The sequence below is a fragment of the Mangifera indica genome, chromosome 14, assembly GCF_011075055.1.
Source record: "Mangifera indica cultivar Alphonso chromosome 14, CATAS_Mindica_2.1, whole genome shotgun sequence".
Taxonomy (NCBI): domain Eukaryota; kingdom Viridiplantae; phylum Streptophyta; class Magnoliopsida; order Sapindales; family Anacardiaceae; genus Mangifera; species Mangifera indica.
Window position 1 is genome coordinate 1,067,588 of NC_058150.1, and position 20,228 is coordinate 1,087,815.

The 20,228-nt window shown below is 34.8% G+C and overlaps 4 protein-coding genes and 1 long non-coding RNA gene across 5 annotated transcripts; 4 read left to right on the top strand and 1 right to left on the bottom strand.

Moving 5' to 3' along the window:
• The first annotated feature begins 4,466 nt into the window (after nucleotides 1-4,466).
• Nucleotides 4,467-5,257, top strand: LOC123196503 (serine/threonine-protein kinase BRI1-like 2). Its single transcript, XM_044610566.1, has 2 exons — nucleotides 4,467-4,586; nucleotides 4,919-5,257. Exons 1-2 carry the CDS (start codon nucleotides 4,467-4,469, stop codon nucleotides 5,255-5,257), a joined length of 459 nt encoding a protein of 152 aa, XP_044466501.1.
• A 676-nt stretch (nucleotides 5,258-5,933) lies between these two features.
• Nucleotides 5,934-8,418, top strand: LOC123196006 (receptor kinase-like protein Xa21). The gene is made up of 2 exons (XM_044609892.1): nucleotides 5,934-7,782; nucleotides 7,966-8,418. Exon 1 carries the CDS (start codon nucleotides 6,120-6,122, stop codon nucleotides 7,260-7,262), a length of 1,143 nt encoding a protein of 380 aa, XP_044465827.1. The 5' UTR covers nucleotides 5,934-6,119; the 3' UTR covers nucleotides 7,263-7,782; nucleotides 7,966-8,418.
• Nucleotides 8,419-8,810: 392 nt separating this feature from the next.
• LOC123197002 lies at nucleotides 8,811-9,382 on the bottom strand. The gene is made up of 2 exons (XR_006497777.1): nucleotides 9,233-9,382; nucleotides 8,811-9,151 (listed from the first exon to the last, which is right to left on the bottom strand). It is a non-coding gene; the product is annotated as an uncharacterized LOC123197002 (long non-coding RNA).
• Nucleotides 9,383-11,729: 2,347 nt separating this feature from the next.
• On the top strand, nucleotides 11,730-14,481 carry LOC123197044. The gene is given in 3 exon segments (XM_044611226.1): nucleotides 11,730-12,849; nucleotides 13,588-13,910; nucleotides 13,913-14,481. Coding segments are annotated over 3 exon segments (1,935 nt in total). The 5' UTR covers nucleotides 11,730-11,749; the 3' UTR covers nucleotides 14,425-14,481.
• Nucleotides 14,482-14,970: 489 nt separating this feature from the next.
• LOC123197045 (UDP-N-acetylglucosamine--N-acetylmuramyl-(pentapeptide) pyrophosphoryl-undecaprenol N-acetylglucosamine transferase) lies at nucleotides 14,971-18,967 on the top strand. The gene is made up of 4 exons (XM_044611227.1): nucleotides 14,971-16,057; nucleotides 17,051-17,159; nucleotides 17,790-17,925; nucleotides 18,365-18,967. The coding sequence occupies exons 1-4, from the start codon at nucleotides 15,126-15,128 to the stop codon at nucleotides 18,463-18,465; spliced, it is 1,278 nt and encodes a 425-aa protein (XP_044467162.1). The 5' UTR covers nucleotides 14,971-15,125; the 3' UTR covers nucleotides 18,466-18,967.
• The last annotated feature ends 1,261 nt before the right edge of the window (nucleotides 18,968-20,228 follow it).

Sequence of the window (20,228 nt, forward strand, 5' to 3'; positions counted from 1 at the left end):
CCTCGCAAATTTTAAGTGATCTAAGCATATATGTATTGAAACAATTTCAACATATAGCTTTCACCGTCCATTCAGAGTTGAATTCTAGATGTAATCTACAGAAAATAAAAATAAAAAGCCAATTTTCATCTTTGAATGACATAACCTGAAAAAAAAAATTAAAAAAAAAAAAGGCAATTTCATCTTTAAATGGCATACACAAGTTAAAGAATACTGGAGAATAAGAATGTTGTATAATGAGAAATCGATCAAATAACTTTTGGTCACATCATGGTTGTAAAGAAAATATGGAAGCTAGCATTATTGGATTCCTTAGCATCACTTTAGCTTATATTATCATCATAAACAATAACATCGCCTTCATATCTATTCATTTTTATAGCAAGGTCAATGCTATATACACCCAATTTTGAGCATACAATTAAATATTCAGATAATGTGTTATTATATGATTAAGTGTAAAATTGATTATACAATAATCTTTTTTTCTGATTTTATGTAGAGTTTGTATATGCACGAGATATTAAATGAAACTACGGATGAAAAAGGTAAAGAGAATTTTTTATGTGGTATGATCTATTGAACAAAAATTTACATCAATGGGTATGTTATGTTTTCCCTTGATATTAGATAAGAAATTCAACTGTCATGTGAAATTCTTTTCATTGTTTTTTATTGATGAAACTTTTAACTATATTTTAACTTATGAGTAGATGACACGTGGTCATAATAGATGGAATCTTTCATCCAACCAAGTAAGTGTCGATTTCAAGTCAAATTCTTTTGTATCTGGTTTAGTCAAGATTTAATTTGCTTTCATGTTATTCTTCCCAGTCATAAAGAAGAGATGACCATATTTCCCACATAGCAAGTTGCCAAGAAGCATGGAGAAGAATTAAAGATTCAAAGCATCCCTCAGCTCAGCTTATCTTTAATGCCTTCACCTTCACACCTGTCACCCAATTTCCTATGCTTCTTCCACACAATTTTCCTTATTAAAGTTGACATCTTTACACGTGTTGGAACCCTATTCTTCCTTCCTCATTTGTTCTCACTGGTTACAAGCTAGGAAAACCGAAAAATAAGAAAATATTATTCTACTTGTTTATTTCTTTCTAATATAATTAGTGTAATATGTAACTAATAAAAACCAAGAATAGAGAGAATCCCTTTTCTAAAAAATATGATTTTAAGAAAGACTGATGAAAAATTTGAAGATTCTAGCAAATATTTCTTATAAACTTTTATTGTTCATATAATAATTAGGTAAGGTGTGAACTAATTGTTGATATGAAAATGAAATATTAAAAGAGGGACCAAGACTGCCGTTTTGGGGAATGGAATACTTTTGATGATTGTGCTTTTCCCATTTTGGTTTGGGATATGCACAAGCTTTTAGTAAAGAGTATTGATAGATGGCTCAATATATTATTGAGCAGTAAAAGTTTGGGGGAACATGCATTCATGGCATCTCATTTTTCTTATCTCTCTCTAATTTTGACCGATAAATAGTTTTGAGTTCGAATGTGAGTGTTCATTCTGCACAGGCGTCAAATCCACGCCTCAATCACATGGCATGGAGCCATAAAATAATTAAGAGGGCATCTTTCAAAACAGTTCAAATCTTCCCCATGGATTCTAGTCCAATTGATCACACTATTCACCTCTCTAATAATATTATTGTTTAATTTGCCGATATAATTATTTGACTCATCGACAACTTTCAAATGATATTGTATCTCAACTCAAACTTGAGTTTGAAATCATAAATTCAAATTGACTTTAAACTGACTTTGAATTAAACTTAGCTGGAATCCACCCCTAAGCATCACCGTCAACATTCCTTCTCTCTTTCCTCTTTTTCTTGAAGTTTTTGGCTAGGAGTTATTGGCCGCCATCAATAGATGAATTCAATTATTAGAACAAGCTAGCCCCCAACCACATCAAATTGATTGTTGGTCCCATATATATATATGCTTAGGTTAAGAGTTTGAATTCTCTATTTATCTACTTCAATTAGTAAGTTGAATTTCAAAAGAGTATATTACATAATAGCGTTAATCATCTAAACTGAAGCAAAAGCTATACTAAAAGAGGCTCTTAATTTGTTAGAAAATAATAAATATGGGAAATATTTACTGAAAAGATAAATTTGTAATATATGTGATTATTGAAGAGATGATTTTACACTAATGATCTAATAATGTCAAGAAATCAAGGTATGCTTTGAAATTTAAAAAAAAAAAACAAAACAAAGCTTTTTAGTTAACCTATCCACTTTGTAAAGTGGCATTCCGTTATATATATAAATATAAAATATATATGTACACAATTTAGGTATACAGATGATGAGTCATCATATGATTGAATATTATTTTATTTTTAATTCAAAATCATATAATTATATAATAATATATCATTTGTGTATTTAAATTATATACAAAAAATATACACACTTAGTTTTATTGTCTTGGATTCTACCATATAGCTTGTAGTTGGATAATCACATTTTGAATGTTAGATGTTTTTTGAATTTAATTAAAGATAGGTTTTACCATATAACAATCAAACTTTCAAATTGATTTTAATGATGTTAAATTGCAGAGACATGACTGATTGTTTTCGTTAATGACATTGACATAGGCATTTTGGAGTGTTGATATGTAAATTTTTATGCAATCACATGGACAATATGTATAGTGATATGGACATATTGCCCATGTCATCAATTAATAAAATTTGGAGAAGGGGTTATTTTGTTATTTTTGCATATTAAAATTATCTGTGTCAACTATAAATTTGTCCACGTCAACAATTCAATATCCCCACTAGCCAATAATTATCCAGCAAACCATTTTTTTATTAAAAGGAAAAACCCACTTTGTTAATTCAACAATGATAAAGGTTAGTCAATTTTTTACGTGATGAAATATAAATTAAATTTCTTTAATAGAAAAATCAAAGAGTTTAATATTTTTAATAGAAACAATGACAGTTTAGTTCTTTCATAAAAAAAAAAAAAAATGATAATTTGATTGCCTCAGATATTATAATTCCTATATATAAATGAGTTAAGTTTGTGAGGTTACAATATTGTGACAATGAGACTTTTTGGATATTGTTTTGATTCCCATCTTGTAACATTTTGGTCAATGACATACATGGCTATGGGTACCTTCAGCCAAACCTTGATTATGACATTGTTATTTTCCCGGTAGCCGTTCAAAAGCTTAAATTGATGGGCTAATAGCATATCCTTTTCAACAGTCGGCAAGAAAATGTGGAGCGGTTGGGCTGCCAAAGACTCGCAAATTTTGCAAAAGTCGAATGTAGATAGACTCAACCATGAGCCGTGCCATATTGAATTTGATGTGATTTATTGAATGCACAGGTTGTGTTAAGGTTCATCATATTATTAATTTTTGGCCAAATAACTATTTTTCATCTAAGGTTTAGTTTAAATTTAATTTTTTACTTAATAATTATAAAAAATATAAATATTTATTATTCCGTTAAATTTTATTATTATTATTATTAAGGATAAAATTATTATTTAATAAAAATATTTTTAAAAAACTATAAAAACTAACAATTTATCCCACTTTCTTTCACTTAAAAATTGAAAAATCAAAATTTTTTTTTAAAGGTTTTCTAGCATGCTGCTGGTGATAATTACCAAATAAGAAATTGAGTTTATATCAAACCTCAACCAGGAAATAGTTATTTGGTCTTAATTTGGTTATTTTTTTGTTAGTCGTGACAAAAGCTGGTCAGTGGGTTGGACCTTAAAATGTTTGACACAACCAATGTAATAGCGGATCTGACACAATTGGAAAAATTGTGGACTGTTCCACGGGCCTGCCTAGCCCCTGGACAAGTCCAAATGTGGATTTGTTTTAATAACTCATTTTACTAAATTCTCAGTGTCTCACATTTGGATGAAATTTAACAACTTTTATGGCTTGAGCTTAGAAAAATCTATAAAATCATGCCTTGAGCTTGATAAATTCTTAAAATCATGGCTTATACTTGAATTACCTCAGTTCGAATTCAACTATGTGAAAAGAGCATTTCAAGAATTTGTGAGAGAATTGACTTGATGACCAAATTGTAAGTCAAGCTTTGATTCTTTTGTTGTCCCCGCAGTACAATCTTGACTCAGTCTCTCCAGAACAAACACGTTAGACCAGGCTTTAATGGACGTTGATGAATAATTGAATTGTCCCTGCACTGCATTATTATCCCTCTCTGTCATGTCGATCTCCTATTTTTTTCTCTTCTGAATTGACTCTAAAAATCTGATTGTTGACTTCAAAGAAGCAATGTTCACTGAAACATGAATTTTTTCAGTTTGCCACTGTCATTGTTAATCAGCTTCGAAGTACATTTCAATGGAGAACACCATTATCATCTGCTTCAATTTCCTTTCACTCTTCTTTCTTCAATGTCTCATGCCCAGCTTAGCCATGACTCCAAGAAACTTAACCACTGATCGATCAGCCCTGCTTGCTTTCAAGTCCCATGTCGTCGCTCCTTACAATATCTTGACATTTAACTGGTCCATTTCAGCTCCAGTCTGCACCTGGGTTTGTGTTTCCTGCAGTGCCAGCCATGGAAGAGTCACAGCTTTAAATCTTTCCCACACGGCCCTCTGAAATTCCATTCCTCCGGCCATCTGGACCTCGGCAACAACAATTTCAGCGGCAGTCTTCCAGTGCAGCTGGGCCAATTACGTCGACTGAGATACTTCAACTTGAATCAAAACAAATTAAGCGGAGACGTTCCCTCCTGGATTGGAAGCTTATCCGAGCTCACCTACTTGGGTTTTTATAACAAATCTTTTACATTCACCTTTCCGCCATCTCTGTTTAACTTGTCAAAGCTGGAGATTTTGTGGGCAAGCTATAATTTTATCCAGGGAAATATTCCGTCCGGGATTGGGAAGCTTATGAATTTGAAAGAATCGTATTTGGGAAACAACAACCTTACAGGTCCGATTCCTGAAGGAATCTACAACATTTCTTCTCTGAGGACTGTTGATTTAAATTCCAATAGCTTGTCTGGGAGTCTACCGGAGGATCTGTGCAGTCGTTTTCCAAAACTTGAACGGCTTTTTCTGTCGTCAAATGGATTAACCGGCCGACTTCCACCAAGTTTAGGTGACTGCACCGAGCTCATTGGCTTGTTAGCTCCTTCCAATCACTTCACAGGAGCCATACCAGAAAGTATTGGAAATTTGACTGGGCTTCTGGGTTAATATCTTCAGGATAACAACCTACAAGGTACGAAATTTTCACTTTGGATTAATTTCCTTTATGTCATCTCAATACATGTTAGGATAGGGATGACAATTTGGCCTCCAAACCAGTCAGTGGCCCTTCTCTCCATGAACAAATAGAGAATTCCTTGATAAAATATAGATCAAAACGGTTAAAATTTTTATTATCAGAACGGGATGGGAACATGGATAGATATATCTTTGACCTGTCTCAACCTATATATCTCATAAACTCTTAAATACTAAATTATCCTTTAAAGTTTTGAACTTATCTAGGGAAAGAAATAGAAGAAGAGGGAAATTTTTCTGTGTGAATGGGGACAGAATTTTTCTTTGCAAAGAAGAGATGAGGATTAACCATTATCCTTTGTATAAAAAATGAGGCAGGGATAGAGAAATGTCTCCCTGCTAAGACAAGGATAGTGATTAGGGTATTCGATTTTGTTGCAGCCATTGTCATCCCTTTCTTAAAATAAAATCGGAAGTTATGAATTGATATTTGTACTCTGTCAGGCGAAATACCTTCAGGAATTGGCAACCTACAAAATCTACTGTACCTAGTTCTTGAGAAGAATAGCTTAACTGGACAGATTCCTGAGACAATCCTCAACATATCAGCCATAAGAGGCATTAATATAAGTTACAATGACCTCTCCGGCCCTCTGCCATCAAACTTGGCTGGCTCCCGGACTTCACTAATCTTTTTCTTGCCGGAAATAAACTAGATGGAACGATCCCCAGTTCCATTTCCAATGCTTCCCAGCTCACTTACCTGGAGTTAAGCTCAAATTCTTTCTCAGGCTTAATTCCAAATACACTTGGCAACTTGAAGTTCATCAATATGCTTAACCTTCGGGATAATAACTTGACTGCTGATGAAGAATGGGGCTTTCTTTCCTCTTTGACAAACTGCAGAGAAATAGAAGTCCTGAATTTGGGAGATAATCCACTGAGCAGCAGCCTTCCTCCTTCAATCGGGAATCTATCTACATCTCTGCAAAAGTTTGACATGTATAACAGCAAACTTATGGGAAACGTTCCTTTGGAAATTGGAAACTTGAATGGTCTGATACTTTTAGGCCTTTCCGATAATGACTTGAATGGATCTATTCCAGTAACAGTTGAAAAGTTATGGAATCTCCAAGGTTTGTTCTTCCATAATACTAATTTGCAGGGATCCATCCTATATGAAGTTTGCCAATTGAAGAACTTGGTTGACTTAGAGTTAAATGATAACAAGCTCTCTGGAGACATACCTGCTTGCCTTGGAAGTTTAGTTTCTCTGAGAAATCTGCAGTTGGGCTCCAACAGATTCACTTCAAGCATACCTGAATCCTTGTGGAATCTCACATATATCTTGGAGGTAAACCTGTCGTCAAATTCTTTAACTGGCTCTCTCCCTTCAGATGTTCAAAATTTGAGGGTCTTGGTAGGTCTAGATTTATCAAGGAATCAGTTATCTGGTGAGATACCAGTCACGGTGGGAGATCTTAAAAATCTAGCTAGTCTATCTTTGGCTTATAAGAGATTTGAAGGCCCTATTCCTAACTCATTCAATACTATGGTAAGCCTGGAATCCTTGGATCTGTCTGATAACAATCTCACTGGGGAAATTCCCAAGTCCTTGGAGGCACTTCAGTATCTTAAGCATTTTAATGTGTCTCACAATAGGTTAGAAGGGGAAATTCCTGACAAAGGGCCTTTCAGAAACTTCTCAGCTGAATCGTTTATAGGGAATTATGCGCTTTGTGGTTCATCACAACTACAAGTTCCACCTTGCAAGAACAACAGCATCAAGCCATCAAACACAACAGCTAAAATTGTGTTAAAATTTATTTTACCCCCCATCCTGTTGATCATATTGGTAGCCATTGTAATCATCAGCTTTATAAGGTGTCGATCTCAGAGCGAAAATTATCCGGCTCAGGAAGACTTGTTACCTCTAGCTGCATGGGCAAGAACGTCATATTTAGAAATCGAATGAGCGACAGATGGGTTCAATGAAAGCAACTTGCTTGGTACAGGTGGTTTTGGTTCTGTATTCAAAGGGACACTTTCAGATGGCACTAATGTTCCAATAAAAGTTTTTAATCTGCAACTAGAGAAAGCCTTCAAGAGTTTCGAATCCGAATGCAAAGTATTGTGCAACATTCGCCATTGGAATCTGGTAAAAATATTTAGCAGCTGCTGCAATACTGATTTCAAGGCCCTGGTACTTGAATTCATGCCTAATGGCAACCTTGAAAATTGGCTGTATTCACACAATAACTTTCTGAATATATTACAGAGGCTGGATATAATGATAGATGTGGCTTCGGCTTTTGAATATCTTCACCATGGCCATTCCACACCAGTAGTCCATTGTGATTTGAAGCCTAGTAATATCCTGTTGGATGAAAATATGGTTGCCCATGTGAGCGATTTTGGCATTGCCAAACTCCGGGGAGATGAATTTTCGATGACACAAACCAGCACTATGGCAACTATTGGCTATATGGCACCAGGTGATGTTTTAAATCAAACTTTCAAATTTCTATTTGACAATAGATTGTTCATTCAATCATATGATGAGAAATCGTTTAAATGTCCAATTGGATATTTAAAACCGAGTTGCTTTTCTTTTTTAAAGGAATTGTATATTCCAACAGTTTTTAGTTACTAAATATCTTTTTTCATTTTTGATGTAGAGTATGGATCAGTGGGAATTGTTTCTTCCAAATGTGATGTCTACAGCTTTGGCATTTTATTAATGGAAACTTTCACTAGAAAGAAGCGTATAAATGAGATGTTTTTTGGGAAAATGAGTTAGAAAAATTGGGTGGAAAATTCATTTTCCCAAGAAGCACTGACCGAAGTTGTGGGTGCCAATTTGCTGCTGGTAGATGAGAAAGATTTTGATGCCACAATACAATGTCTGTCAAGCATTATGAAATTGGCTCTGGACTGTTCAAAGGAATCGCCTGAACAGAGAACAATCACGACGAAGGATGCTGCAGTAAGATTAAAGAAGATGAAAGAAAAGTACCTGAATGATGGCCGCACAACTTAGATTATCAAAAGTATTATACCAAATATTTCCAAATGACATATCATTTGAGAAAAATATCATAAACACTTTTAAAATTTTGAAATCTTTCGTATATAGTTTTTTCATATCATTACTTTCTTAAAAGAATATTTATTATATTATATTAATTTTTTATTCAACATATATTGCATATCATGTCTCATTTGTGTTATACCGTACGAAGCTGGTAACCATAATCCATCCCGTGTGGAAATTTGAAGTTTCATTTTCAGCAATTATGTTCGTGAGGAGAACGCCTCTACCATTTTCAATGAGGCTTTGCAGTTTCCAACATGCTAGAGTCATCTCGTCTGTCATTTATTCCCACACATTGGCGGTCATTTTGGGTTAATGGTATAATTGAAATCTTCGCAATTCAAACGCCAACTTTCCTATATTATCAATTGTTAGGCAAACAAATTGAAAATCTAAATCAATCACATAGACTAAGATTTATTTAGGATATTCAGTTCACAACACATATGCCCAGGGTACTTCTGGGTTTTACTATTAATATAATGTTACAAGATTTAAAAGATATAATCACATGTTTACGTAGGTTTTGAGTACAATATAATTATAAATAAATCTTTTATTACTTGACCTTGGGACTATAACTTTTAGCCGACTTTTAGGTATATTCAGACTTCACACTCATTCTAACAACTCAAAAATAGAGTTGTTTTATAGGTTGAATCAGAGTCCTTGCGCGAGAGGAGATATGGATTGAATAGGCGCGATGTTCAGAGACGGAGGAGGAGGTGGGCTTGGCAGGGTTGCGCGAAAAACAGTCCTCATTTTCGAAGCTGCAAAATCCAAAATCCTTTCAAGCACCATGAAAAATAATATGAGCTTGCAGAATCAATAAAGAAAGATAATTTACAAACCTGCAGCTCCTGGAACTGAGTGCATGGCCAAGATGGAAATGATAATGCACAAAACGAGGAGCAATGAATGGAAAAAGGAACAGGAAGCCATGTTAGTCATATTCCTGAATAAAAATTGCGGAGAGATTTGCTCTTTTATAGCGCCTTAATTTCAAACTTGGACCAATTCCTGATATTACTTAAAATCTGATTGTCATTTTCAGCAGCCTTCGCAAGAAACCGAGTAGAAGTCTTATATTCAAGCCTAATTAGAGCTAGAGCTAGAGCTTTCGTTTGGTTGGAGCTTAGCTGGAATATAAGTAGTTTATTTTGTTTATGACATTATTTATTACGGAGGCAACCCTCAAACGACATCTCTTATCAATTCATACAAATTTGAATTTGTTTGATCATTATAAATTTAAATATAATTTGAATCAATTCTTATTTGAGTTTGATTTAGTTTAAATCTAATCCTATTTAGATATAATTTAATTTTAAAATTTAGAAAGAGGAAAAATAAAAAAAAGAAAGGAGAATCTGTTGCGAAAGTATTAAACCATAAGTTAACGAAGTTAGATGACTTCAAAACTAGTGATAAGGTGGAACTCTGCCACAAATGCATTCTGAGGATGTCACTGACAAATAAATATATAATTAAAATAATAATTTATAAAATGAAGTCAACTTTTTCTACTAACACTTTTCACTTGAGGAGAGGAGACTACAGACTTTGAAAAGTAAAATAAAAAAATCGCTCCATGATTATCGGTGCCTCTCTGGCCTTACTACACCGGAACTTGCCCCATGGGAGCTTTTTTTTCTTAAACATCTCTTTTCTTCTCAGTTTACCGTATACTACCTCAAGATAACTTGAATTGATGGTTCGGAAATTTAATCGAATTTGAATTTGTCTTTTTTTAAATTTAAATTAATTCAAATCTACCTTTAAGTATTACTTAAAGTAGATTTGATTTAAATTAAGTTTAAAACTAATTTAAATTTAATCAAATATATTTCATTCAAACTTAAACTCATTTAAGATGACTATCAGTAAAGTAAATAGGTATATTTCAGTGGATCAAAAGTGTCATTAGTGAAATGAGTATTGCTACCAAATAGACAAATTAAATTATTAAGCTAAAACTCAAAGTTAAAATCTGTTTGTTTGAGTTAAGTGATAGATTCGAATTAAACCAATTCAAATCAAATTCACTTATGATATCACCACTACATTGACAATTATCACGAGGCGAATTTCGACCTGCGGATCATGATCTAAGTGCTGCTATCAGTTGATCCATCTTTTTTAACTCACCTTTTTATGTTATCTATTAAAAATAAAATAAAATTATATATATTTAATTTTAAATATTAAATAAATATTTAAATAATATATTATAGCGTAGGAAAACACATGCCCTTCATAAAGTTGGGCTGCAAATTTGGTAGCCCCAACAGTGTAATTTCATTTTTCATTTTAAGAGGTTAAATATTGGGCATTTACAACTTGGTTTGGGTTTGTGATAGCACACAGAGGGCTGGACATCCAAACTGTTCCAGCTGATTTATGTGCACAGGCTTCATCTTTAACTTGAATTTATATCATTCATATTTAAATTTAGATTAAGAAAAAAAAAATAGAATCAAACCGTATTAAAGAATACACATATGAAATATAATTTATATACATACTAAAGTATTAGTTTATTATTAAGAAATATAATTATTTTTTTCTTATTTTAAAATAATTTAATTTAGTATAGTGTTACCATATGAAATTATAAATAAAATTTATATAATTTATTTATCTACATCATGTATTAATAATATATAACCATATGGGTTGGTCAGCTGCACTGCCATTCTCTCGAATCAGGGACACATGTATGTTCTTTACATACCCGATACTTGCTCCATTGGGTTTCGTTATGGACGTACAGCTTCCTCGCATCTGAAAGGGGAGAAGTGCGACTGCAAACTTTCAAATAATAAATGAAGAAAACAATACAAGCACAATTACCTGTACAACTGCATGTGATAAGTCCAATTCCCATCGAGTCCAGATGCACGGCCTCCACTTGCTTCAGTGTTAATCTCTCCATAGCTAAATTTTTCACCAATTCGCTTAACTTCTACCAATTAGCTTGCCTATGCCTACCTCGCTAAATTTTCTTCCCCAAAGTATTTCCAATCTATAAACAATTCTAATTCACCGCCGGTTAAACGGTTCGACCGAAACTTAGATTGTCAGTCCAGTCTAAATTCTATTATGTTGATCATTAGAATAAATCAACTCTTAGTGTTGATGTTGATGTCCCAAAAATCTATCAGTTAAGTCAGTAAAGATCTAAATTAAATCTTAAATTATGTTTATATTCAAACATTGGTTTCAAGTGGAAGCAAACATTTAACTAGCAATCTTGGAGTTTGGTACAAGCATGAATGGCCAATTTATGAAGTTCATTCCACCATTAACTTCATTGGTTTAAGCTGATAAATTGTGAGAGAATCCACCGTCAAATCTCGTAGCTCCTGATGGATCCACCACCTCTCCCACCCCTCCCCACCACCGCCCCTGCTGCCACCGCTGGCCATCTCAACTGTCCTGACTCCATTGATTCTTCTCCTCGCTCCCGTCATGCTGACACTTACGAAGACCCTCTGCCACCAGTCCCTGGTGCCAAGCTCCGCCTGATGTGCAGTTACGGCGGTCACATCATCCCTCGGCCCCACGACAAATCTCTCTGCTATGTTGGCGGTGACACTCGCCTCGTGGTGGTCGACCGTCACTCCTCTCTTTCCTTTCTTTGCACCCGCCTCTCTCGTTCTCTTCTCCATGGCCGAAGCTTCACCATGAAATACCAGCTTCCCAATGAAGATCTCGGCTCTCTTGTATCCATCACAACTGATGAAGATCTCGAGAACATGATAGAAGAATGTGACAGATTAACATCAACTTCAACTTGTACACGGATTCGTTTGTTTCTTTTCTTTAACAAGCCTGAAACTGCAGCCTCCATGGGATCACTTCTTGATGATGCCAAATCTGAAACCTGGTTTGTTGATGCTCTCAATGGCTCCGGGTTGCTTCCTAGAGGGCTCTCCGATACCACCATGAACTCCTTGCTGAATCTTGATAATGATAACGACTTGGAGGCTCAACCTGATGCTGATCACAGCAGGGAGGTGAAGAACATGGCCCATGATGTGCATTATTCTGCGCTAGATTCGCCTATTGTAGAATCTAGTTCGTCTTTTGGCTCATCTTCTTCCAGTCCTTCAATGTCAAACTTGCCGCCTATTCGTGTTCGTGTTGAGGATCAGAAGAATGGGATGGAGGAGAAATTTGCCCAGATGAGTTTTGCTCATGGTGGCTTTCAGAAGCAGGATGATGGAACAGTTGTTCACTCAGGTATTCGGCCGCCGATTCCGGTGAGTTTGGTTGGTTCCGGGGCTGGAACTGCAGTCAATCATACAGTTACGTCTGGTGAAAATTCAAGTAGGATTTTATCCGATGATGAGAGATCGGATCATGGTAATCCTGTCCGGTTAAGGAAACCTCCATTGCCATTGCAGCCAGTTCAGCACAGAGCTGGTGCAGCTTACAACTTGCCCTCCCCTGACTCGGTTGCAAGGTAATTCATTATCCATTGCTTCTCTTTGTATCTTTTATCTAATCTCTTGGATCTTATCTTAGCATCCCGTTGATGTGTTTTACAATCTTCTTCTCACAACTCTCTTACGGAATTTTGCCCCACCATTGCTGAAGGACATGTAGAATGGTTTTATCCCTTTTGTAATATCTTAGTTCAACAAATTATTTATTGTCTCAACAGGACTTACAAAATGACTATCATATTATTTGTAATGTTTTAATCCAATAATTCTCTAACAAGATCTTACGCCACCATCACTGAAGGATGGTTAGAATAGCTTTATCTCATTTGTAATATCTTACTCTAATAATTCGATCCATTTTCTCTATAGGGCATATAAAATGGTTCTAACACTATTTGTAACTTTTTAATTTAATAGTTCATCTATTGTTTTATGAGATTTTATTTTATTATCGCTCAAGAAAATATATGAAATGACTCTATATTCTGGTTTAATAGATTGATTCATTATCAAGATGTTATTTGTTTTATATACAGTTTATAATAGTTTTACTTTAGTGTTTTATAACTTAAAACTTATCTTATAGTTTGGAAATTCACATCATCAGATGATATAAGATCTCAATATATACCTAACATTTCTTCTATATTTTGTTATAGATGGATTTATCATGGTGTTACATTTTTATAATATATTTTTAACTTACATCCTATCTACTGTATTTGAAATGCTAATCGATGAGAAAAATTTTCCAGTGATAGCAGCATTGCATCTGCAAGTTCTCTTTCCAAGCCCATGTATCATCAAGACCAAGTTGTTGCTGCACACAGAGAGAGCAGAGGTCCATCGAGCCCAATTGAAACAACTGAAATTCCAATTCCAAGCACACAAATACAAGATCCAGCTTATGTTTTAGCTCCACAATCAGATCAACAACATCAACATTTACATCAGCATCAGCAGCCTCAGCAACAATTTGTACACACCGGCATGCACTATGTTCCTCATCCTGCAACCAATGCAGTCCCCATTTCATCCTACTATCATCAGATGTATCCGCCACCAGCACAACAGCTTCACCACCTGCTGATCCGCAATACCCGGTTTATGTAATGCCAGTTACTCAATCCCAGCCATTCATGTCAATGCAGTCTAATTTAGTTGAGTCCAGTACTGTTGTGGCCTCAAGCCGCCCGCTGACGCCTCCAACTCCTGCATCGATTCCGCCTATTTACCCCACAAAAGCAGCTGCTCAAGCCAAACCTGAGATGCCTGGAAATGTATACAGAACGGCCGTGACTGCAACTCCTGCATTGGTCCAAATCCCTGGTAATCAATTTCAGCAGCAGTATGTTGGCTACTCTCAATTGCAACATCCTTGTCAGTCTATTGCGGTTGCTAGTTATGGTTATGAGTATGGTAATCCTGTTCATGAACAAGTTTACTATGCATCATCGCATCAGGCTGCCTCGTTGCCTTCTCAGCACCAAAGCATGACACCGGCTGCAGCAGCTGCGGTATTGGCCGATGCCACAAAACAGATGCCTGCAGATGACACTATGCAGGAGATCAGAACCTCACAGGCACTCTGAGGCCTTTTGGACAATGGACAACAATACTTGGAGGAATAAAAATATCACTTTTTTTTTCTATTGAATGGTGGAACTCTTATATTTTCATATTGAAAGAACAAGTTTTTAGATTTTCATACTTATAATATTTTTTATTAAAAATATTATATTATTTATTTTATCTTGAAAACAATATAATCAATTTAGAATCTTTAATTAAAAAAATCAAAAATTTAGTTAATTCAATGAATTTGGTCTAATTAATGAAAAAAAATCAAGAAAAGTTGCATTTCATTGCTTATTGAAAGAAAAGTGTATATATATAATTTTATCATTTTATAATAAACTTACATCTAAAGGAGCTTAATGAGATAATATTACTAAATAAATTCATATTTTTATAATTAAGAGCTTGTTTGTATATTGTAACTCGAACTTGTATTTTTATCTATATAAGATGGTTCAAATTTATATTTTTCTCTTAAAAATTCTAATCTTTTACTAATTTTACTAAGGTTTGAATCTATTTAAACGAGATTTTGTCATTTATGTTATAGATAAAAATCCAAGAAAATAAAGTTTCGAAGTAGAAACTCCAAATAAGCATCTTTCAACAGTACTGTAATGAACACCCACCAGGCCACCACCGTCTGTGTCTGCCTCCCCATTGGCCATTTCAACTCTCTTCACAAATGCATTTCTCTTAACTTCTTCTAATCCACATGGCTTCCATCTCTCTTCTCTCTACTTTCCCATTTTACCCCTCCCTCTCCTCTTCTTCCTCCGCTTCCAGCTTCTCTTTTCTCCATTTCAGGCTCTTAAAGCCCACCTGCCGTCTCTCCCTCAAACAACCAAGCACCCAAGAAACCGACACCCACTCCCCTCGAAACGACGCCGTCCGTGTCATTTTCGCTGCTGGTGGTACCGGTAGCCACATCTCCCCTGCTGTCGCCATAGCTGATGAGCTCAAACTCATCAACCCCGCTACTCAGTTCCTCTTCGTTGGATCGCCCAACAGCATGGAATCAAATGCAATCCCTTCTTTTGGTTTCGATTTCGTCTCGGTTCCCTCTTTGGTTCGTTTGTTTCGTCCCTTAATTTCTCTCAGAAACCTCTTTCTTCCTTACCATATAACTAAGTCTGTACTTTTCTGTAATTCCATACTTGAAGATTTTGATCCTCATATTGTAGTTGGCACTGGCGGTTACGTGTCGTTTCCTATTTGTTTAGCTGCCGTTTTAAAAGGAATTAAAGTTGTAATTCAAGAACAAAACTCAGTGCCTGGTATTGCCAATTGGGTTCTTTCTTTTTTAGCTGATAAAGTGTTTGTAGCGTTTAATTCTACAGTGGAGTGTTTTCCAAAAAAGACTAAGTGTGTTGTGTGTGGGAACCCCGTGAGATTGTCTGTGAGGACGTTTGTGCCAAAGGAAGTGGCAAAACTGAAGCTTTTTCCCAAGTCGGGGAAGGAGGAGGGGAAAGTTTTGTTGATTTTGGGAGGGTCTTTGGGGGCCAATGCAACAAACATTGCAATGTTGAATTTTTACCATAAAATGTTGATTGAGGACAAGTTGTTCATCATATGGCAGACTGGGGTTGAGTCCTTCAATGAGATGGAAAGCCTGGTTAAGAACCATCCTCATTTGCTTTTGACACCGTAAGTTGTTATTTTTATCATTATTAGTTTTTAATTCCACAGATTCCACTTTGTATTGTGTTATATGAAGGCAGTTCATAGTGTATGTGATTAATTACTTCATTAATTCTAGTCAGAGATCAAAATCATGAATTTTTTACTTTTGGTGGCAATGTGTTGTTTTTAGATTGAGACTATTAGTTTTGGAAATGGATACAATGATGGCGTCAAGAGGATCATTGTTGGGGGAAAGATGCATTACTTCGTTTGGGTTTGATTTTGGAAAAAAAAAATTACACAATTCTTTCTAGAGGAATTAAGACGGTTAATAAAACCTATTAGTGGGGTGGAAAGCGTAATTTATTGACTTAGGCACACTGTTAAATAGGATCTTCCAATATATTATGCAGATGAGAGTACTGTTTAGGAAGAAGAGGATAGTAATACTTAATCTGAGGAAATTTTATCATAAAATGAAGTGCTGAAGCTCTTTTTGGAGAGTGCAAGATGACAAGTGAATGAGATTTTAGTCATTTTAGGTGACGAGTTTGCTAAAGGGTTTAACGTCAAATAGATTACATGTTTGGAGCTATGCAAGCATTATCATTCTTGTAATTAATTAACTGGACTGGAAAATGTCTCTTCCAGTTGGAACTATCAATACATTAAGCTGAACTATTGGTCACATGACCTTCTCGTAAGTAGTGTGTAGACATTCGTGTCCATGTTGACATATGGTAGCTCAAAGTTGGTATTCAGAGGTATTAGAGTTTTAAACATCAAGACGCTTGGGAGTTTTGACTATGTTCCTTTAATATTGATTTGGCCTAGGCATTGTTTGCTTTACTTCTATTGATCTGTATATTATGTAAAATTTCACCTCATGTTCGTAAGTACTGCTAGTTCTGTGGTCTACTTTTTGAAGTTTGATATCAAAATTTGGGCCCATAGTAGTTGCATTGTATTCATCATTTTATGTTCTCGTAATTTTACATGACTACAAAACTATTATAGGTTCTTGGAATCTATGGATTTGGCATATGCTGCAGCTGACCTTGTTGTTTCAAGAGCTGGTGCAATGACATGTTCCGAGATCTTGGTTGCAGGGAAACCTGCTATTCTGGTATTGTGCAACAAACTTTCATTCTCTTTCTAGTAATGTAAATATGAAGGAGAAGTTGTTGGCCGTTATATAATATTTTGTAACTCTAGTTTGATAATGCTTGAAACTCCAGTTTGTTTTTCTTTTAATTATTTCCTAACAATAATTACCATCCTGTCCTGAAAGACCAAACTACGAAAAAAAGTTATGAAGTATCAGGATGGAAAACATAGATGATTACCATATTAAAAGTTAAAATAACAAAAACATTATGCTTTTTTATAATTCAAATTAGAATGAAGTTGTTTTAAAGGGTACTGGCAGGATACCTGATATGAAGTCTATGCACTCATTCAGTATGATAACAAGTTTGTGTTTTTTATGCCGGTGGTGTGGCCTTTATTATCTCTCTTCTTCTTTCGATAGCAATTAGATTGCTTCTTATTCACCTTAGTTTAGAACTTTTCTATTGTTTTCTGTCCTGAAAACCTTGCTTGATGTTTGTGACAGTGTGTGGTTAGACTATATTTGTTGAAAGTATTGCTTTTACAATCACCTGTCTTGCTTGTAGGGTACTTTCAGTCCTTATTTTCTATAATTTGTTTGATCATACTGCTTGTAGATAAAATAATTCTCTTTTCTATTTTGTAGATTCCATCACCAAATGTTGCTGAGGGAGATCAGTTAAAAAATGCATCGCTACTGGCAGATGTAGCAGGTTCAAGAGTTATCACTGAAGATGAACTTGATTCAATCACCCTAGGAGGTGCAATCAAAGAAATACTAGGTATGTTGTATGTGTATAATGGTGATTACTATGTATGAAGGCCTTCGTACTATGTTTCAGTCGCATGGAGAAATTTACCAAAATAATTTTGATCTTGTATAAGACTATAAGTATAAGCTCGTAGAACTATTGAATGATGTAACAATTGCATTAGGATTTTCAATACGCAAGAATGCAAAAGGTGTGAGCTCTTATTAGATGATATCATAGTTTGACTGCTGGTAGTGACATCCCATACTAAGACTAATCAATGGGAACTATTCTTTATTTTTGTTTGTTTGTTTCATCCTTGTGTTCTTCCTCCGGATCTAGGAATTTCATTCAAGGAATTATATATGAAACTGACAACTAAAAAGTTTGCTTGTCAAAATTTTTATTTGAAATTCTTGAGTATCTTTAATCTTTTAGTCTCTTATCCCTCATGTCATTGCGGTGACAGGGAATGAAGCTCTAATGGAAGATATGAGTGAGAGGGCTCAGAAAGCTGCTAAGCCTACTGCCTCTGCCGAAATTGCACATCACATTCTTTCTCTGATCTAGTCATCAGCCGCAAAGAAATAGCAACAGATCAAGTGACGGATGGAAGTTTCTCCGGTCAACAGCAGTCCAATCTACACTCACAGCAAAACTTCCTGCTGCCGCAATTTTTGCTCTCCCTCTACCAGTGCCATCGTCTTCACAACAGCTCAAATGTTCCATTGAAGCTGGGTTAGTTATATTAATATTGTTGTACAAAAGCCAGTTCAGGAGACTCACAGGTTCTCTCTCAATTTTCCTTTGGCTTTGGAGTAGATGCTATTTACAAGCACTTCTAACATCAGCCGAAATGTCTAAAAGTGCTTCCAGGGTCATGAAATTTGTTGTTTAGTTGTAGACAATAAGTGAAATTTGTTTAGATTTTTGGTGGTTCATATGAAACTTGCTCTTGTGTTTAGCAAGATCATCAAGTCCGCAAAAAACAAACTGTATTAGAGTTGGGAAACTTATCCAAATTGATTTGTAGGAATCAATTGTTCTATCAAAATCAGACTAAGTTTCTTGACTTTTTTTGAGAAGCAAAAGCAAGGAAGATATTTCACAATGCTAATGTTGACGATAATACCTGTATGGTTGTATTAAACAGTAAACACTCCTTGAGCTGCACTCGTAAATATGGGTACAAATATCAACATCATATTATATAAAAGAAAATAAATATCAACATCGTAAGGATATCTGCAAAAGAAAATAAATATGCATATTTCAATATTAGGAAAATAAATGCAACATAAAAACAATTGTATGATAATGTAAATGTTAATAATATATACCTATAAACAACTACCCTCATCACTCCACTAATTATGGGCAATGTTTTAAATTTGGACCGTTAGATTGGTAGAATTGGTTAATCGTATTGGACATGATTCAACCCGTTGGGTAATTTGACCGTTATATTGACATGAACATTATTTTATTTAAAATCGTAGCCGAAGAGATTTGAACAAAAAGCTAAGGTGTAGGGAAGCATATACAATTAGAGCCCAACGGGCTATATTGACGGTTGTGGTACGTGCCGTGTCGTGTCAAAACCACACGAATTTTCAAGATTTGATGCAGAATTTAAGGCATGACAAGTCATGCCTTTGTAACTTTTCGGCAAGCCAACCTGTTTAAAATATAATTTTTTTAAATTATTAATTAATTTTATTGATTGGAAATTTTTATTTTTTAACATTATATTAAAAATGAATTTAATAAAAAAATTTAATCATTTACCTATCTAGTTAATTGATTTAATTTTTTTTAAGGCTAAATGACTATTTCCTATCCAATGCTTGATACAAATCTAATTTTTCATTGGTTAACTATTAAAAATTTAAATATTCACTCATCTGTTAAATTTCATTATTATTATCAAAAGTAAAATTGTTATTTAACAAAAATATTTAAAAAATTTATCACATTCTCACTTTTAGGTTTAAAAACAAACAATTCTTTCACCCTAAATTTGAAAAACTTATATTTCATTCTTAGAATTTTTCCATCATGCTATCGATAGTCGAAGGCAGCATCAACAACCACATTCTCTCTCAATCCCACTCTATTTCTGGCTATCACCGATTGACGAAGATCGTTTTTCATATCTAGAAGAAGACGTGATTCGTCTTTGTCTCATACGAAGACGATACATCATCATCATCTAAGAGATGACAAGTCATGGTCGTCTAATTTGGCTTCATTTCTGGCTGTCACTGATTGAGGAAACTGGCTGACAAAAATTGTTCTTTGTCTCCAGATGAAGACAACACATCGTCGTTGCT

What these genes read in the sequence shown, in the direction of transcription:
- LOC123196503 (XM_044610566.1), top strand. Translation starts at nt 4,467, where the DNA reads ATGACTCCAAGAAACTTAACCACTGATCGATCAGCCCTGCTTGCTTTC. An exon ending in CAGCTCCAGTCTGCACCTGG is followed by an intron (nt 4,587 to 4,918) that starts GTTTGTGTTTCC and finishes AATTTTATCCAG; the next exon opens with GGAAATATTCCGTCCGGGAT.
- LOC123196006 (XM_044609892.1), top strand. Translation starts at nt 6,120, where the DNA reads ATGCTTAACCTTCGGGATAATAACTTGACTGCTGATGAAGAATGGGGC.
- LOC123197045 (XM_044611227.1), top strand. Translation starts at nt 15,126, where the DNA reads ATGGCTTCCATCTCTCTTCTCTCTACTTTCCCATTTTACCCCTCCCTC. An exon ending in CAGGGAAACCTGCTATTCTG is followed by an intron (nt 17,160 to 17,789) that starts GTATTGTGCAAC and finishes TCTATTTTGTAG; the next exon opens with ATTCCATCACCAAATGTTGC. An exon ending in TGCAATCAAAGAAATACTAG is followed by an intron (nt 17,926 to 18,364) that starts GTATGTTGTATG and finishes TTGCGGTGACAG; the next exon opens with GGAATGAAGCTCTAATGGAA.